Below are 18,184 nucleotides of genomic sequence, written 5' to 3' on the forward strand. Positions count from 1 at the left end.
AAATTATATAGTAGTACCATTACCACCAACAATCATTGTTATTTATTTATTTTGTATTAAAAAAAAAATTTCCAAACTTTTAAAAAAAAAAAGTAAAAAAAAACTATTTTTTTTTTCTTTTTTTTTCAAATTAAATAAAAACTAGGCAAATATAATATACATATCTTTTTTTTTTTAAAAGAGAAGATGAACCTTCCAATTGATAAGGTGACTCAACTACAAGGTAAATACATTTAAATAATATATAGGTAAAGGTAATATAAACCTAATTTTTTCTTATTTTTTATGTAGATATATATATATTTGAAACAACAATTAATCAAACCATAGCAAATATACAGAAAAAAAGAAAAATTTATTTTCGATTAGCATTGTTTTTATTAGCATTATTTATTGTTTCATTTATATGGGTTTTCTCAAGTTATAGGTCAGCTGAATATAATTCAACAAATAATATAAATAATAACATTAGTAATCCAATTGAAACCTTTACAACAACCACCACTGATGATATTACCAATCAACAAGAATTAACACAACAACAGCAACAACAAGCTGATCCTTTATATAATACTGATGTTTTCCAAAATCGAGATAATCAGCCCTCTACCAATTTAAAATTATTAACAACTTTTAAATATAGTTTACTTTTATTACCATCATTTATTTTATTTTTATCATTTATTTTTTCAGTCATAACATATTTCAGTATTGATGACCCATTTTTGTATGTATTAATTAATATATCGATATTATTATAATATTAAACATATTAACCACTTTTCTTTTATTAATAGATTTATATCAAGGTGTAATTCGACATTATGTTTATTTAATATTTACTATTGCGTTAATAATAAAAAAATTATGATATTACCAAATAAATTTAATAATAATAATAATAATAATAATAATAATAATAATAACTATAATAACAGCAAACCATCAACTTTCAACAATAATAGTTACACAGCAAATTCAACATTTCAACAAAATCAAACGAATGATTGGAGCCAGCACAATAATAGTTATGTAGGAGATGATGAATACAACCACAGGGGCAACCGATTAACACAAAACAATAGTACTTCAACAGTCCACAGAACCAAAAAGTTTGAAAATTTAAATAATGCCACTATTATTATTGGCAGTAGTGATGGCAATAGTGGTTACTCATACCAATAATAATAATAGTAAAACAATAATTATTTATTTCAACAATATACTTTTTTTTATAAATAATAATCATTACATTCAGCAACTTTTTTTTTCTTCTTTTTTTTTCCAACATTTAAAAAAATCATTAAATTAATAAAGATTAAAAAGAAAAGCACTGCTTAACCCTTTTTTTTTTTATATAGTGTATATAAAAAAAAATAATTAAAAAAAACTTTTTTTATTTATTATTTAATTTATTGTATTGGTTTTAAGATTTTTTATTTGGATTCTTTTTGTATACATTTGCAAATATACCTCTGATTTGATCAGAGTTTACAGGCATAGTTTGATTATAACATTGTTGGGTAATCTCTTGGAAGTGATCATATTTTTCGATAAATGAATCTTCTAATTGTTCCCAAACAAAAAGAATTAAATTTGTCTCTTTGGAAATATTTTTTTGAATATTTAATAAAGCTTTTAATAAACCTTTATCAATCTATACATTTTAAAAAAGAATAATTGGTTAGTTTACCATTATAATTATTATTATAATCATTATTATTTAACTATTACATTTTCAGTTTTGAATTTCTCAACAATTTTTTTAAATTGTTGTTTTGAATGTGACTGTTGAAATTGAATATCTGATGGTGGTAAGGTTAAAAGTAATTCATCCATTTTAGAATAAAATTCCCAAAGTGGTTTAAACTTCAAATCTATTAAATAATCTATATAAATTTTTAAATTTTCTTGATATTTGTTACTTGATGTTTCTCTATATTGTTCTAAACATTTAATATTTAACTCTTCCATTTTTAATGTAAAATAATAATAGTTTTCTATATAGTAATAAATATTAGTATTAATATTGGTTGTAATTGAAATCTAATTATATTTTCAATAATTAAAATAAATATTACCTAATTTTGAAATAAATTTATATTTTCCTGTTTTTTCATCATCTGGTAATTTTTCAACAAGACCTTCCAACCAATTAAATAGGTTTACAACAATTTTGAAGTATGATGAGTTGATTAATGAAGTAATTGATTCCTCTTCGTTTTTGGATCTATATTTTTCAATCTCTTTTACAAAAACTGGGAAATTCTTAAAATGTGCTAAAACACCACATCTCTTTAATGATACTTGAGTTGATTTAATGGCATCAACTTGAACATCTAAAAACTTGTTGAATAAGGTTTTCATTGATTTTTGGACCTCAGAGAGAATTTTAATAAGGAATGAGCTGTGTTCAGAGTCTTTGTTTGAATGGGCTGAAATGTATTGCTCAGTATCGACCAACATTGTTAAATGATAAAATGGATTGATTTGATCGGCTTTTTCGACTAATTGGCAAAGTTCTCCAACTACCCCATCAAACATTTCTGATAAAATTAGATCCAATGGTGCATCTACTGATTCTTGTGGTGGGCTATTTGGTGATGTGGCGGTACCACCATTTGGTGAGGTTAATGTATCATCATTTGTTGTCTGGTCAATAGAATCTGAATCTTTGTTTTTATCTTTTTTATCTTTCTTTTCTTTTTTATCTTTTTTATCTTTTTTATCTTTCTTGTCTTTTCTATCTTTTCTATCGGATCTGTGATGGTGATGATGGTGATGATGACCTGCAATTCTTGGAGGGTCTTGATAGAGGAAGAAATCTTTTACAAAGTTTTGCTTTGCCATTATATAGCTCTCTAAACACGATAAAGCATATCTAAATAGTTTATCGACTGTACGTTTTTTACCTTGATCTTTTTTTGTTGGGGTTTGTGGTGGATTCGAGTTGTGATCAATACTCTTTTTAGACGATGAGGAGGAAGAGAAAAAGTCATTTTGGTCTTTGGTTTCTTTGATAAGAGAGTGTTGTAAGTTTGAAAAGAAATCTTTAATTTCGTGTTTATAGGTTGGACGATATGCTTTGATGTATAGTGCAACGATTGGGATAAATTTTTCATTATCCATTTCTTTTAGCCAATGAACTAATGGTTTAAAGTGGTTTAAAACTCTATAGTATTCACTATGATCGGGGAATTCTTCTTCACTTGATGGTTTTGTAGTTTCTTTATCGGGTGCTTTAAAAATATTATCGATTAATGTGGCTACTTTTCTTGCAAATGAGATTTTATAGGTTTCAAAAACTTTTCTTTGGTCTTTGACAGCAACCATATTTTCCATACCACTTTTTAATTTTGTTGTCAATGCTCTCTTTAATTCGTTTGCTACTTTAATTGCTTGCTCTAAACCAAGTGTATCGTTAAATTGAGGTGCATTAAGTGTTTTAATAGTTTTTTCGTCTAGTGTCATTAAATTTATTAAGTTATTTAATTCTGAATAAAGTGATCTCTGATTTCTTGATACAATTTCCATTTTATTATTCTTTGATTCAATATGTTCTATATATCTTTTCATTTCTTGAAGTCTATCATTATAATATTCGATCCATGCAGTTACACCTGTTAAATGAGTTCCATCTTTATCTGCTAACTGACCAATAATATCATTAACACCTTTATTACAATCTAAAATACCAACAATCATTTCCTAAATAAAAAAAAAAAAAAAGAAATTAAAATTTATTCAGTTGTGTTGTTTATAATGATATTAAAATCCTTACAGTTTCCAATGTCGATAATGTTTTACCTAATCTTTCTGTTAAAACATCAACATCTTTTTCATAAAATAAATAATTTGAAATAACATTCTCTAAATCCTCATCATTATCGGTAGTTGGTTTTTCTTCACCTGGTTGACTGAGAAATGATGGATATTCTAAAATTGGAATTTTATGTGATGGTTCTTGATCACCACTTTCTGATGGTGTTTCATCAATTGACTGATCATAATCGCTTTCACTATATTGACCGCTGTATCTATAATTGTTTGTACTTGAATTTAACCTGTTGATACCTCCACTTAAATTCATAATTTAAAATATATAAATAAATAATTAAATAATTAAAATAAAACTATATATAAAATATAAATAAATAAAGGAGTATGATTTTATGATATTATAATATTTATTTAATTTTAAAATAATAAAAAATATTAAAAAAAAAAATTAAAAAATTAAAAAAAAAAAAAAAAAATCATTTTTTATTTTTTATTTTATTTTTTTATAAATTTTTTTATTTATTTTTTTTAATTAATCGTGAAATAATTAAAACAAAATGAAATAATTGTCTTTTAAAGTGAGCTTAATTTAATCAAAACCTTGTTTTTGTGAACATCATATCTTTTTCTCATATTATTTTATACTCAATATAGATCTTTATTTTTTTTTATTATTTTTTTATTATTTTTTTTTTTGATATACCCTTTTTTTTTTTTGAATGCAATAATTAATAATTAATTTATAAATCGAATAATTAAATAAAATATTAATTAATTTTATTAACCAATTAGAGTATATAGTAAAATATTAGGAAAGGCAAAGTAGTGGTAATGTGGTAGAATGTGGGTTTTTTTACTTGTATATAACAGAAGAAATAATGTGAAATTTTACTATTATTTTAATGTGTGGTAGTGGGTTAAAATTAATAAATCAATGTGGAAATAAAATAAAATAAAATAGAAAAAAAATAGTTTCAATGATATTTTATGTGTGTGGTGTGTGGTGTGGCGTGTGTTTCAAAAAAAAATCTTGTATAATTGCTAGATAGGGAATGAAAATTAATAATTATTCTTTTTTATTCAATTATTTTTATTTTAATATAGTACATTCACTTTATTGTCTCAATTAAAAAGTAATTATAGTAATGTTATTCGGATATTTCTACAAAAAAGTCAAATAATTAACATTAATTTTTTTTTTTTTTTTTTTAAATTTATTTTATGTGTTTTACTATTCAACAATAAGTTGATTTTCATTTTATTTTTTTTTATTTTATTTTATTTTCTTTTAATATTATAGTTTTTATTATTTTTCACACAATCAACACTAGTTTATTGTTTCTTTTTTTTTATATTATATTTTTTTTTATTTGGTTTTTATTTATTTATTTAATTTAATAGTAATAACAATAGGAAATTAATTAATTATAGCAATAATACTAAAATAATATTATATATATAAAATTATAATCATTAGTAATAGTAATAATAGTAGTGGCTAATAGAATTAATATTTAGGAAAAAAAAACAAGCATAAAAAAAAATGTAATATTATTATAGAGTTTAATATTTTTTATAAAAAATCTATAGAATTTTTAATCATCATTATTACTTTTAAATTTTAATTAATATAATATTTGTTGAAACAATATTCAAATAATAGTTATTTTTTATTTTTTTATTTATTTTATAATAAATAATTTTTTATTTCTTTTTTTTTTTTTTTTTTAAATATCACAATAACAATTTTATTATTTATTATAAAAACTTATTTATTTTAAAATTACCACAGCTTATTAATTTAATTTTTTTTTTTTTTTTTTTTTTTATATAAATTAAATAATAATATTCTATAAAATTAAATAATTTCATAAAAATAATAAAACAACTATTAAATAGAATTTTTTTTATAAAGAGAAAAATGACAAAATCAAAAGGAAGAGAATATTTTGAATCTGGTAGTAGTTCAAAATCCCCCGTTGCATATGTTGACAGCTATGGCAACCCACCAAAAACATCAAAGAAACATGGTAAAGAATCAGTTTATGAAAGATCACCAAAGCTTGGATCAAGTACAACTGAGGCTACAGTTCACACAAAATCAAAACCAAAGATTAGTGGTTTAGAATACAGAAAAGATTATATTAGAAATATGGACCCAAATATTGTTGCACCAGAGCTCGATGCAAATGGTATCCCAGTTAATGCAACTTCAACAAATGTTTCAAATTTGGATTTATTGAAACGTCACTACAATAGTTTAGAAAGACTCATGGAGACTCGTATCTTTAGAGAAAAAGCCGATGATCCAACAAAAAAAGTAATTTATGACATCAAAAATATTCTTGCTGACCTCATTCTCATGGTTGAAACTCGTCAAACCGATCAACAATTTATTAATCTTTTCAAAGAGGCTAGATTATTCTCTGGTGATATTTCTAACGATGACGAATTAAAAGTGCTTTTAGAAGATTGGAAAACTACATTCATCAAATTGGCTACTGGCTCCGAAAGTAAAGGTATCCTTCGTTCAACCTCCAAAGTTGTATCCGATCTTAAGGGTAGTGAGTCAATTTTTAGATTCCTCTCTGAAGGTAGCAAATTCTTACAAATGATTGTCCTCGACAAAAACTCACAATTCTTGGATGAGCAAAGAGAAGTCGTTTTCGATCAATTCTATAAAGTCTTTAGAGTACTATCTGGTAACCCAGCCTGGAGTGATTTCGTACTCAACTCTAAAACTCTCGGTTCCCAAGTTAGAGAGACCAGTGCCATTGAATCAAAGAATGCCTCAACCAAGATTGACACTATTAAAGGCAATCAACACTTTAACTCAATGACAGATAAACTCAAAATCTTAATTCAATCATTTATCAAAAACAAAGATGTTGCTGATGTTGATATGGTATTCAAATATGGTGGTCAATCAATCGACGAGCTCCAAAAGAATAAGGGTTATAGTGTTTTCATGGAGGACTTTAGAAATCTTACAATTGAATTAATGGAAAATCCAGATCTTATCGAAGATCCAGCCTTTAGAAAAGCCATGCGTGATTTATATGCTAAGGCTGAACAGTTAATTACCGAAACTAAACAATCACCAGCCCTTCAGAAATTTGCTGCTGAATCTGGTCGTCTTAAAGAGGGTATTGCAACTGATGAACTCAACTCACGTCTTTGGACCCACTTTAGATCATTACTTGCTGATTTAAATACCCACACTGCAGCTGGTAATATGAGATTGGCTGGTCAACTCAAAATGCTTTTGGTACCATTCCTCTTAGAAGAATTTAGAACTATTACAATCCCACCACAAATGGGTCTTACTCCAGATAGAAACTTAGGTTACCGTATTGGTGCCATCAACCTTTCATCAATAGAATTACTCCCAGAAAATATTCATTTTGAAATTTCCCACAAGACTAATGCTGATCCATATACACTTTCAATTATCGATCCAGATACCATTGTTTGGGTAGAGCTTACTGCCATTCGTGCTCGTATAGATAGTTTAACTTGGGAATATGAAAAATTCAATTTCCCAAGACTAAAAGATAGTGGTTTAGCAGATATTTTTTTGGATGGAAGAGGTGCTCGTGTTGGTGTTGAAATTAGACTCTTAAAAGATGGTCTCCAAAGAAAAACACAAGTTTTAGATTCATATTGTATTTTAGATTCATTCAAGGTTAAACTTTATCACTGCAAACATAGTTTCATCTACAAAATCTTTACTTCACTTTTAAAGAATAGAATCAAATTTGAAATTGAAAAAGCTGTTGCTCAACAAGTAGCAAAGATCATTGCCGAAACCGATTACAAGATGGTTGGAAAATACCAAGTTGCCAAACAAAACCGTCTCCGTTTCCAATCCAAGATGAACTCGCGTGTTTCTGAAATTAAAGGAAAGATGAAGAAGAACAAGAAGAACAAGGACGCAAAAGAAGAACTTAAAAAGAAAACTAATCAATTCTATAAAGCTGTTGTAGGTGATAAAAATTCAAGACCCGCTCAATCATCATCTGAGCAATATATCAGTGGCCAACCAATCTCAACAACAACTACAACTACCAGAACAGAATCGATGGTAATTCCAGAAAATACAAACACTCAATATGTCTCTGAAACAACCCAAAAGGTAACTGAAAATAATAATGAAAAAGTAATTCAAACTCAAGAACAAACCACTACAGTTGTTGGTACATCAACAAATTAAAATTTTTATCAAATAATTTTTTAAAAAAAAATAGTATTACATATTTATAAAAAAAAAAAAAAAAAAAAAAAATAAATACTTATTAATTAATCATATTGTTTCTTTTCTTTTCTTTTTAACTTTTAATTATAAAAACAACATTTATTTTTCTATTTTTTGGGTTAACTATTCATTTTTAAATTATTTTCAATTTTTTTATTAGAATCGCATATTAAGGCAAGTGTTGGAAAGGGTGAAATTAATGCAATGTTTTGGGGGAAATATTGTTTATTATGGCTCAGGTTATTTAGTTCATTTACCCAACGGATTATATTCTAAACTCAATCTTGAAATTATACAAATATATTGTTGTTATTTTTTCATGTAATTATAGAAATAATGTTTTATAAGATAAAAATATTTTTTTAATTTTTATTCAAAAATGAATGTGATTTATATATAAAGTAATATGTTCCCACAATTGCCAGTTTAATGGATATGTTTGTAATTATTCATATTAATTTACCCCCTCATTAATTTTTGTAACCCTAAAAAAGTTAATGGAATATATTGATAAAAGTAATTATTTAATTAAATTATAAAATAAAGAATAATTAAGACTTTTAATTTTCAAAAAAAACAATTGTATTTTTATTTAATTACTTTTTATAAACCATTAATGATTTTGCAACCAATGAATAAACAATCCATGGTTCATTGGGGAAATATCTATTTTTTCAAGTTTTCTAAGTACTAGTGATAAATAAAAAAAGGATTAGTAAAATTTTAATTTACACCTGAATTAAATAAAATTAAATAAACTTACAGCTTTTATTTCATCTTTGGTAATTTTCCTATCTTTATTAGAATCTATGGTGTGGAAAAGATTCTTAGTGCTGATTTCACAACCATTTTCACCTATATCTGGGTCAGTACTGAAGACATTACGTGCTTCCTCCCAAGTGATTACATTATCCTATTAAGAATATTAAACTTTAGTAAACTTATAAATTATATAGTAATTTAAATTTTGAGAGCCTACATTGTTATCATCATATTCTAATAACATTTTATTAATGTTTCTTTCAAGAATTCCTCCCCATTGTTTGGCAAAGGTTAATAATTTGTGAGTCTTGATTTCATTTAGAGAAATTTTACTATCACAATTTGTGTCTAAAGATCTAAATATTGATATTGCAACAAAAAATGGATCTTTACAGTCTTTGACATTCTTTAAATAGTCATGAACTTGTTCAAAGGTAACTTCTTTTTCTTCTTTTCCACCAAGCTCAGCAATCATATCATGCTATAAGTAAAAAATGATTAAGAAAAAAATTCAAATTAGTAAATGTTATTGATTATAATTATAAATTATACTTACAATATCATTTATATTAGTATCTGTAAAGAAAAACATTTTTAATTTTTTAATTTTTACAATTTCAGCAAAATATATTATAATGAATAAATAAAAAAAAAAAAGTTTAAATATTTTTAATAATTATTAAAAATAAGGTTTAATTTTGTAAAATCACTCCGCAAATTCCTGACAATGTTCTCATAATAATTTAATTTTATAATTTAACTTCCCCAAAAAAGCTTCTTTTATCTTTTTAAATGGCATCATATTGGTGTTTATATCACTTTAATTTTATTTTTAATTTAAATTAAAAGGATAAAAAAAACTGTTTTCCCTCATTATAAAATTTATGGTGGGAAAACAGTTGGATTTACCTTTATAGTTTTTTTAATTTTAAACTGTTTTAAATTAAAATTAAAAAATTAATTTTTTTTTATTGGAAAATTTTTTTAGATGCACCTCCGAACCACTTTTTTTTTTTATATGTAATTTTTTTGCATGAGGTGATATAGTATCACATCAATAATTAGCTTTAATATATTACGAAAATAGAATCAATAGTAAAAAGGATTCAGATGTTTACCATTTCCACAGATTAATACTGTGCCATAGTTTAAATAGTATACGAAATAATTTTCAACTCCATCAGACCAATCGAAAATATTTTAAGTATTAGGAAACTGAAATATCATATAATTTTTAAATATAATATAATAAAATTTTATTTTTTATAAATAATATGTTTATTTTTTACCATTTTCCTTTTTATTAAATATAATTCTTCATGATATAATTTAGTATCTAATTTTTTTACAATTGATAAAATAGTATCTATAAAATAGAAATAAATTAATTCTTAACGGTTCAATTAGATTAACAAAAACCAGTTCCATCAACACTTCCACGGGAATAAAAAAAATAACCAATAACCAAAAATAATAATTAAAATAATAATAATAAAAATAGTAATAAAAATAATTCTTATAAAAAAAATAAAACGTGAATAAATTAAAAGTAATTAAGTTGGAATATTTTTTTTTTTTTATTTTTTTTTTTTTAAAAATTCATTTATCTTCTATAGGTCTTAAAGTATTTATAAGAGCAACAACAGATTTTAATACTAAAAAAGAATTAATGACCTCCCTGCCTCCCCCATGCGAGCTGTAATCTTCAATAGAATCAACAAAATTATAATTTTTGAAATTAATATTTTTTTTTGATAGTAATTGGTTTGTGTGAAGAAATTCGAGTATTTCACAAAAATGGATGTATTTTAATTCACAAAATGATAACATTAGAGGAAAATCCAGAGCAATTTCTAAATATTGATCAATAATGATAAATATTGATTTCAGTTGATTGAATATCTTAATATTGCCATATATAATAAACCTGTATAAAAAGAGTTTTTCGCTAAATTTTACTCTATGTTTTTTAAAATAATCTATTAAAAACTCTTTCTTTTTTTCTAAAAGGTATTCTATTAATGGGATTTTGTTATAAAAGTCGTCGGGGTCTTTAAGGTACAAAGGATTGCCATATTCCATTCCAAATATATAATTTAGTAATATATCTCTATCTTCAATACGATTGTTCCATAAATGTTCAATTTCTTTATAATTTGAATAATTAAATATATAGTCTAGATATATACTTTTTTTCATAATTTTTTTATATATTTGATCGAATTTGATAACCCAGTGGTAAGGTGCAGAGACTAATGAGAGCTTGAAAACGTTATTAAGAAAATTTTGTTCCTTGCTTAAGCTTTTAAAATCTTCCACAAATTTATCTAAACTATTATTTATGTATTTATATGCTGGTTCATAAAAACAATGATATAAAGCTTTGATTGCATTTTTACTGTTTTGAATATTTACAATTTCGTTATAATGGATTTTTTCTGAAGAGTCACATATATTTTCTAAACCTAATGATTGATCAATATGAAATTTAATTGTTATTGTATTATAATATTTTTCATTAAAATAGTTAATTAGATCAGTGTTGTTTGATGGTATTAAATTAAAGATAAATTCTTTAGGAACATTATTTATATGTTTATCGATCCATTTTAAGATATATTTTAATTTGAAGTGGTTTAAATATCCTTTTGAACTTAAATAGTTGATGATTTCTAACGAGTTATTAAATGAATCTGGTAATTTAAAATCATTATTATTATTATTATTATTATTAATGTAATTATTATTATGATTATAAACTGCTGCTAATATTTTATTAATTGAACCAATGTCTTGTTTTTTAATTGATTTTAATAAATTTTCTAATAAAATTGATGAATGAAGAAATTCTTTCTTTGAATACACTAAAAGATTATTTTTATCGATTGAATTATATATATCTATTGACTGTTCAATACTTGAAAATCTTGATTTTATAAAACAAATAATAATAAATGAATCAAATTCTGTAAAGAGATTTCCAAAAGCATATTGAAAATAAAAATTTAAAAATTTACCGTAATGTTTATTCGAAATTTCAATTTGGAAATTTTCATCAATTGTTATATGTTCAATAGTATCAAAATGATCGATAAAGATTTTCATTTTCTTGAAATCTAATTCCATAATATCGTTTTTAGCTGATTCAAAGTGATTATTTACCAATATCTGGGTTTCACTCGATAACATATCTATATAAACTTCTTTAATAGCTCCATTACCACTAAATGAGTTAAAGATAAGCTCTAGAATTTCACCGTTATGGTTTTTAATTATTAAAGATAAAGCTGCTTTTAAATAATTATTACTCGTAAATCCGTTGTTAAATTTTGAAACTAAATCTTCTAAAAATAATATTATATTTGATTTGTTTATTTGATTTAATTTTTCTTTTTCATAATAATGTTGTTGTATTGGATCCCCTATTAAATAATTATGAAAATCTTCTCCATGAAATTGTTCTATGTATTTCATATAATAGTTGAGTGTTTCAATAGAAAAATGTACAATAGAATATTGAAAAATAAAATTTATCAATAGCCCTAATTGCTCATCATTTGAATATTTTGATAGATATTCGTCTATGTATTCATCGAGTTCGTTAAAATTCCTTTGTTGAAGTAATTCATTAACAATATAGAACCCCATGTAGCGTAAAATTTTACATTCTTGATTATTTTTTATTAGATATTCTTTTGCAGCTGATAAAAGCAAACTGGTATCGTTATTAAATGACTCTAAATTATTTAGTAAATTCATTTTGAAAGTTTGGTTGTCCAGTTCTTCTCTTAATAAATATAATAATAAAAAATTGAAGTGATTTAAAAAAAACATATCTGGGTTTATAAAGGTTGTATAACATTTACCAGTTTTAACTGTAATTAAATATAATTCTAATGCTTCTTCATCTATAAAACCATTTTCTTTTACTGCCACTTCAGTAGCTGTTCTATTAACGAGGTAGGGTAAAATTTGATTTTCTTTTTCCAATAATTTCTTTGTTTCTTGTTTAATATCAATATTTAAGCATTCTTTAAATAGATTGATTTTCTTTTTTGCATCTTTAAAAAAACCACTAACATTGAATAATGTAAAAATGGGAACTTTATAATCACCAATACTAGTATTAATGAGACTGTTTTTTAAAGTGTGAATAATATGTTTTAATATTTTATAATTTGGTTTTTCACACTCTAAACATAAATCTAATAAAGTGAATATTTTATGTGTTTGGTTGCTATTATTAAAATATTTATATACAAATTTAAATAAATCTAATGAATAGTGTTGGTTTTGTTGTCCCGCTATAGATTCTAATATATTTAATTTTTTTAATTTATCCCCATATTGCTTCCATAATAAATCAAACATTTCTTCAAAATATGGATTGTAAATGTAGTTTTCACATAGTACTTCTATACTTTTTTCATCAACTATAATGGGTGTATTTGATTTTAACTTGTTTAAAATAATTGAATATTCATTTTTTTCTACCATAGTGAGCAAATCCATATTCAGCTCTGATTTTTCCCACAAGAATGATAAAATGTGTTTGAAGATAGTTTTATTCCTTATTATTTTAAAAAATAAAATTTCGTTATATGACACTATTGGTGGCAATGGTAATATATCATCATTCATTTTATTAATATTATTTTTTAATCCTTTTGAATATGGATGATATTTATTTTCTATTTTATTGATGTTATTAATATTGTTTATTCTTTTATTTTCCATTTATGGAGGAATGAAAATAATAAAAAAATTTTTAGAAAAAATATAAATTATTTTAAAAAATTTTTTTAAAATTTTTTTTTTTTAGACACTAAATTTTAAAGAATATCCCAATGGGTTAAGAGAATTTGGTGGTATAATGGGTCTAAAAAAAAAAAAAATTTCTTGAAAATCAAAAAAGTTTGACTATCTATCTTCAAATTTAAAAAAAAAAAAATTGCAACGATTATTTATTACAAAAAAAAAAATTCTTTTGTCTTACAAAAAAATTCAGAAATTTTATTTAAAAATCCCAGATATTAAAGCAATCACTTTACTTAAGTGGGAAGCTTAATATTTTTTATATATCATTTCTATTATTCATTAATGATCCTCTATCATAGGGATGAGAAGGTTGTATTGAAATTATTATAGATTGATAAAAATCCAAACATGTACTACAAAAAGATAAAAGATGATACCAAAAAATTTATACATTATAAATTTGAAAAAAAATAATTTTCTGTAATATTTAAATCAAGATGTTTGGATAGCCACGGAAACTTTAAATGTTTTTCCGGACTATACATTCCTGTGGAAATGATAATCTCAAAACCAGTCTTCAAAAGTAAAAAATAAATAAAATTTTTATCATAGATTGACTAAATAATAAAATAAAATAATAATAAAAAATAAAAAATGAAAGAATCGGTAATATTACACAATGTGTTATAATATTTCACAATGTGTTATATATAAATTTTATTGATTTTTTGATTTTTGTGTTTATAATTTTGAACGTAAAAAAGATGGATGTGTGTTCATTGAAAAATGATCATCCAACATCATATCTGATAAGATTTTGCCAACAACCGAACCTATAGCTACGCCCATACCACCCATTCTTACACCTAAATATACATTTTTAGAGTGTTGATTTATGATTGGCTTCTTATCTTTGGTACTTGAAAAAGCCATAATACCAGACCAATTTTGTTGAATTGTATATGGAACACCTGGAATAATTTCTTTTAGTAATTCGTCCAATTTCTTTAAAATTTTTTTATTTGATTTAAACTCTGTAGTTCTTTCACCTTCGAAATCTAAATTTCTACCGCCACCAAAAAGAATGCAACCATCTTTTTCTCTAAAGTAATAGTAACCCTCATCAAAGTGATAAATACCTTGAAGATGAAGATTTGGAATTGGGTTTGTAATGATAACTTGACCTCTGCCTGGTACTACATCGATGTCTTTAACAAGTTCTTTTGTGAATGCATTTGTACAAATGGCTAATTTCTTTCCTATAAATTCGATTGGTTGACCCAATGTGTGGTTGAATACTTTTACTGAAACTGAACCAACACCATCATCTTTATATTCCATAACCTTGCAACCAGTTTTAATATGAACACCCCATGAAATAGCTAAATCTGTGTAATGTCTCAACATCTTGCCTGTATCGATTTCACCTTCGAAATTGTTCTTTATGAGATATTTGCAAATCTTTGGGCTAAATTTAAATGATGCTGTTTCTTCTTCGCTGCATAATGAAAATGCATCGCCCTTGAGAACTGGTTTTAATAAGTCATTAATTTCCTCTATATGTTTTAAAAGGGCTTTTTTATCTTTTGCAAAATCTGATTTTGGATCTATTAATTCATAGCTACCATTTTGCTTATAATCTATATTGTGATCGCCTAATCTTTTTCTTAAAAGCTGTAATCCTTTATAACGAGTTTCAACCAAACTTACAACATCCTTTTCCGACATTGTTTTAAGATCATCTAAAACTTCTGTAAGACTTCCAATGCATGAAAATCCTAAAAAAAAATATTAATTAATAAAATAATTATTTAAACAATGATTAATTTGTCTTGTTTTTTTTCTCTTACCTGCATTTTTGCCCTATAAAAATTTTTAAAATAAAGTTAGTTTATTGTTTTTTAAAAATTTTAATAATATTTTTTTTACATACCGATGCTTTATTAAAGTTCATTTTTTTTAATTTAAAAGATTTTTATGTTTATAAAATTGAATGTGTTAGTGGGTTTTTTTTTTATTTATAAAAATGGTTCAATTTTTATTTTTATAGCTATAATTACCTCCAGTTGGAATAACTTCACGTTCTAAAACCAAAACACTACTATTTGGTGACTTTTCTTTTATTGAAATACTGGTTGATAAACCAACAATACCAGATCCAATAACTAAATAATCATAACTTAGTAATGATTTTTCCCAATATGAGGTATTTTGATTTGTTTTTTCCATTTTGTAATTTTATAAATTTAATGCTATACCCCTATAACTAATAACTGTCTTTTTGCTTTAGTTCGAAAAATATAAACAAAAAAAAAATAAAAAACCATTTTGAAAATAAATAAAAAAAAAAAAAAAATAAAACAAAAAAAAATAAAAAAAAAATTAAATTTATTGTTTTTAAAATAATTTAAAAAAAATCTTAAGATTTTTTAATAATAATAGTTGTAAACTATAACATTCGTTTATTCATTCTGTTATTAATTTCAAATAAATAAAGCAATTATATTTTTTTATTTTATTAATAATGATGTTATATTATTAAATATTTAAAAACATATAACTAATTTAATATTTTTTTACTTTTATCTTCAAAAATATTTTATTGAACAGATAAAATAAATGTAATTAAACCTATAAACCATTTTTTTCCCACTCACCACAATTTCTTTTTTTTTTTTTTTTAGATTTTTGGATTCTCTATTTTTTTAAAAATTTTTTTTTTTTTTAAAAATATTTTTTTATTTTTTTTATTTTTTCTTTTTTTTTATTTTTTTTTTTTTAATTATTTTATTTTTTTTTCGTTTAATTTATAATTATTATTTTTTTTTTAAAATATAAATATAAAGATTAATATTTTTTTTTTTTTTTGTAAAAAAATAAAAATAAAATAATAATCATAATGAAACATAGATCAGTCAATAAAAATTTTATTCGAATTTTATTTTTATTTTTGTTAATAATAACCATAGTATTCAGTAATGGTGATGTAAAAGATAATACAAAAGAAATAGAATCATTAAAAGAATTCAAAGAATGGCTTGTAAATAATAACGCATATATAAACCCAAATATAGATATTGAACTTTTAGATAAATATGGACGTTCAATCGTTGCAAAAAAATCAATCAAAGTAAGTATACACACATCTACTATCATATAATCATAAATTATAATAATAATAATAATAATTCAATATTAATCAATATTTATTTTAATGTCTAATTTTAGAAACAAGATAAATTAATTAGTATCCCAAAAGATATTATAATGTCAAATATTGGTGGATACCCAAAAAAAATACCAAAAGAAATCTATGAACAAGTTCAATCGATTGGACTTTCACCTACAAATTTACAAGCAGTTTTTATAATGTATTCAAAATTAAATGAAAAATCATTTTGGCATCCATATGTAACAGTGTTACCAGAATCATTTTCAACATCACTTTATTTTAGCGATAATGAATTGGATGAATTACAAGCATCCCAATTAAAAGAATTTACAATCATTAGAAAGGATGGTATCGAGAGACATTACGAGAGTACATTTTCAAGACTTAGCAAATTAGTACCAGAGTTTTCAAATTTAGCTTTATATAATCAAGAACTTTTTACATGGGCACTCAGTTGTGTATGGTCCCGTGCATTCAGTTTAGCGGAAAACGATGGTGGTATGGTACCATTGGCTGATATGTTCAATGCAGAAGATCGTTCAAAATCTAAAGTTTTACCAAAAGTTACAGATACAACATTGGATTATTATGCCTCAGACGATATTGCGGAAGGTGAACAAATCTTTACACCATATGGCGTTTATAAGCCATTAAGTAGCAGTCAAATGTTGATGGACTATGGTTTTATTTTCGATGAAGGTACAGTATCTGATAATGTTGCAATAACAGTACCAGTATTTCACAACGATGAACCAAATCTTTCAACCAAACAAGAAATATTAGAAGAAAATGATATAATAAACGAAGTTTTCCTCTTACAAAAAACTGATCCACTCCCAGCCGACCTTTTATTATATGCTCGTGTCAAAAACTTAATAGCAAAAGAATGTGATCAAGCCAAAAAACACTTTTTATCACCAAATACAAGAAATACACCACTAAATACAAGAAATGAAAAAGTTTCATTAAGATTTTTAGAGAATTTAATTCACCGTTATTTAGATTCATATGGTACAAATTTAGAATCTGATAAAAATTTATTAAAAAACTATTACAGCTCTGATAACAACAACAATAATAATAATGATAACAACAGTGTTGACAACAATCAAATATCTTTTAATGTTATAAACGCTATTAAAATCAGAATAATGGAAAAAGAAATTTTAATATCAGCTTTAAATATTATAGAAAAAGCAAGATCCGAATTAATAAATAATTAATATAATAATTAACTATTTATTTATAACAATAAAAATAAAAATATAAAAAAAAAATTTAAAAAATAAAATAAAAATTCTATATTTAAATATATAATTAAATAAAAAATTTTATAACAAATATGTATAGTTTGGTTGGTTTAAATTTAAATAATTTTATTTTATTTAAAAGTTTGAAACATCAAAGATTTTTTTTTAAATCTTTGTTTAAAAGATATTAAGTTTTTTTTTTAAAAA

The 18,184-nt window shown here is 23.6% G+C and overlaps 7 protein-coding genes across 7 annotated transcripts; 3 read left to right on the forward strand and 4 right to left on the reverse strand.

Moving 5' to 3' along the window:
- Positions 1 to 186: 186 nt before the first annotated feature.
- On the forward strand, positions 187 to 1,185 carry DICPUDRAFT_81833 (uncharacterized protein; the record flags this gene model as incomplete). Its single annotated transcript, XM_003291102.1, has 3 exons — positions 187 to 223; positions 292 to 727; positions 798 to 1,185. 3 exons carry the CDS (start codon positions 187 to 189, stop codon positions 1,183 to 1,185), a joined length of 861 nt encoding a protein of 286 aa, XP_003291150.1.
- A 241-nt stretch (positions 1,186 to 1,426) lies between these two features.
- On the reverse strand, positions 1,427 to 4,090 carry DICPUDRAFT_89267 (uncharacterized protein; the record flags this gene model as incomplete). The annotated part of the gene is made up of 4 exons (XM_003291110.1): positions 1,427 to 1,657; positions 1,735 to 2,000; positions 2,082 to 3,708; positions 3,782 to 4,090. The coding sequence occupies 4 exons, from the start codon at positions 4,088 to 4,090 to the stop codon at positions 1,427 to 1,429; spliced, it is 2,433 nt and encodes an 810-aa protein (XP_003291158.1).
- A 923-nt stretch (positions 4,091 to 5,013) lies between these two features.
- On the forward strand, positions 5,014 to 8,101 carry DICPUDRAFT_49657 (uncharacterized protein). Its single transcript, XM_003291103.1, has 2 exons — positions 5,014 to 5,325; positions 5,680 to 8,101. Exon 2 carries the CDS (start codon positions 5,702 to 5,704, stop codon positions 7,991 to 7,993), a length of 2,292 nt encoding a protein of 763 aa, XP_003291151.1. The 5' UTR covers positions 5,014 to 5,325; positions 5,680 to 5,701; the 3' UTR covers positions 7,994 to 8,101.
- Positions 8,102 to 8,597: 496 nt separating this feature from the next.
- DICPUDRAFT_95300 (uncharacterized protein) lies at positions 8,598 to 9,416 on the reverse strand. Its single transcript, XM_003291111.1, has 4 exons — positions 9,354 to 9,416; positions 9,015 to 9,278; positions 8,799 to 8,948; positions 8,598 to 8,725 (listed from the first exon to the last, which is right to left on the reverse strand). Exons 1-4 carry the CDS (start codon positions 9,387 to 9,389, stop codon positions 8,702 to 8,704), a joined length of 474 nt encoding a protein of 157 aa, XP_003291159.1. The 5' UTR covers positions 9,390 to 9,416; the 3' UTR covers positions 8,598 to 8,701.
- A 980-nt stretch (positions 9,417 to 10,396) lies between these two features.
- DICPUDRAFT_81837 (uncharacterized protein) lies at positions 10,397 to 13,438 on the reverse strand (the record flags this gene model as incomplete). Its single annotated transcript, XM_003291112.1, has 1 exon — positions 10,397 to 13,438. One exon carries the CDS (start codon positions 13,436 to 13,438, stop codon positions 10,397 to 10,399), a length of 3,042 nt encoding a protein of 1,013 aa, XP_003291160.1.
- Positions 13,439 to 14,296: 858 nt separating this feature from the next.
- Positions 14,297 to 15,784, reverse strand: DICPUDRAFT_81838 (uncharacterized protein; the record flags this gene model as incomplete). The annotated part of the gene is made up of 4 exons (XM_003291113.1): positions 14,297 to 15,333; positions 15,406 to 15,418; positions 15,489 to 15,493; positions 15,616 to 15,784. 4 exons carry the CDS (start codon positions 15,782 to 15,784, stop codon positions 14,297 to 14,299), a joined length of 1,224 nt encoding a protein of 407 aa, XP_003291161.1.
- A 670-nt stretch (positions 15,785 to 16,454) lies between these two features.
- Positions 16,455 to 17,950, forward strand: DICPUDRAFT_155733 (uncharacterized protein; the record flags this gene model as incomplete). Its single annotated transcript, XM_003291104.1, has 2 exons — positions 16,455 to 16,685; positions 16,784 to 17,950. 2 exons carry the CDS (start codon positions 16,455 to 16,457, stop codon positions 17,948 to 17,950), a joined length of 1,398 nt encoding a protein of 465 aa, XP_003291152.1.
- Between the last annotated feature and the right edge of the window lie 234 nt (positions 17,951 to 18,184).

Source organism: Dictyostelium purpureum, assembly GCF_000190715.1.
Source record: "Dictyostelium purpureum unplaced genomic scaffold DICPUscaffold_260, whole genome shotgun sequence".
Taxonomy (NCBI): domain Eukaryota; phylum Evosea; class Eumycetozoa; order Dictyosteliales; family Dictyosteliaceae; genus Dictyostelium; species Dictyostelium purpureum.

Excerpts from the sequence above, each read along its gene's own strand:
- DICPUDRAFT_49657 (XM_003291103.1), top strand. The coding sequence starts at position 5,702 with ATGACAAAATCAAAAGGAAGAGAATATTTTGAATCTGGTAGTAGTTCA.
- DICPUDRAFT_95300 (XM_003291111.1), bottom strand. The coding sequence starts at position 9,389 with ATGTTTTTCTTTACAGATACTAATATAAATGATATT. Across the intron at positions 9,279-9,353 it reads ATACTAATATAAATGATATT|CATGATATGATTGCTGAGCT; the intron begins GTAAGTATAATT and ends TTTTACTTATAG. Across the intron at positions 8,949-9,014 it reads TAGAATATGATGATAACAAT|GATAATGTAATCACTTGGGA; the intron begins GTAGGCTCTCAA and ends TATTCTTAATAG.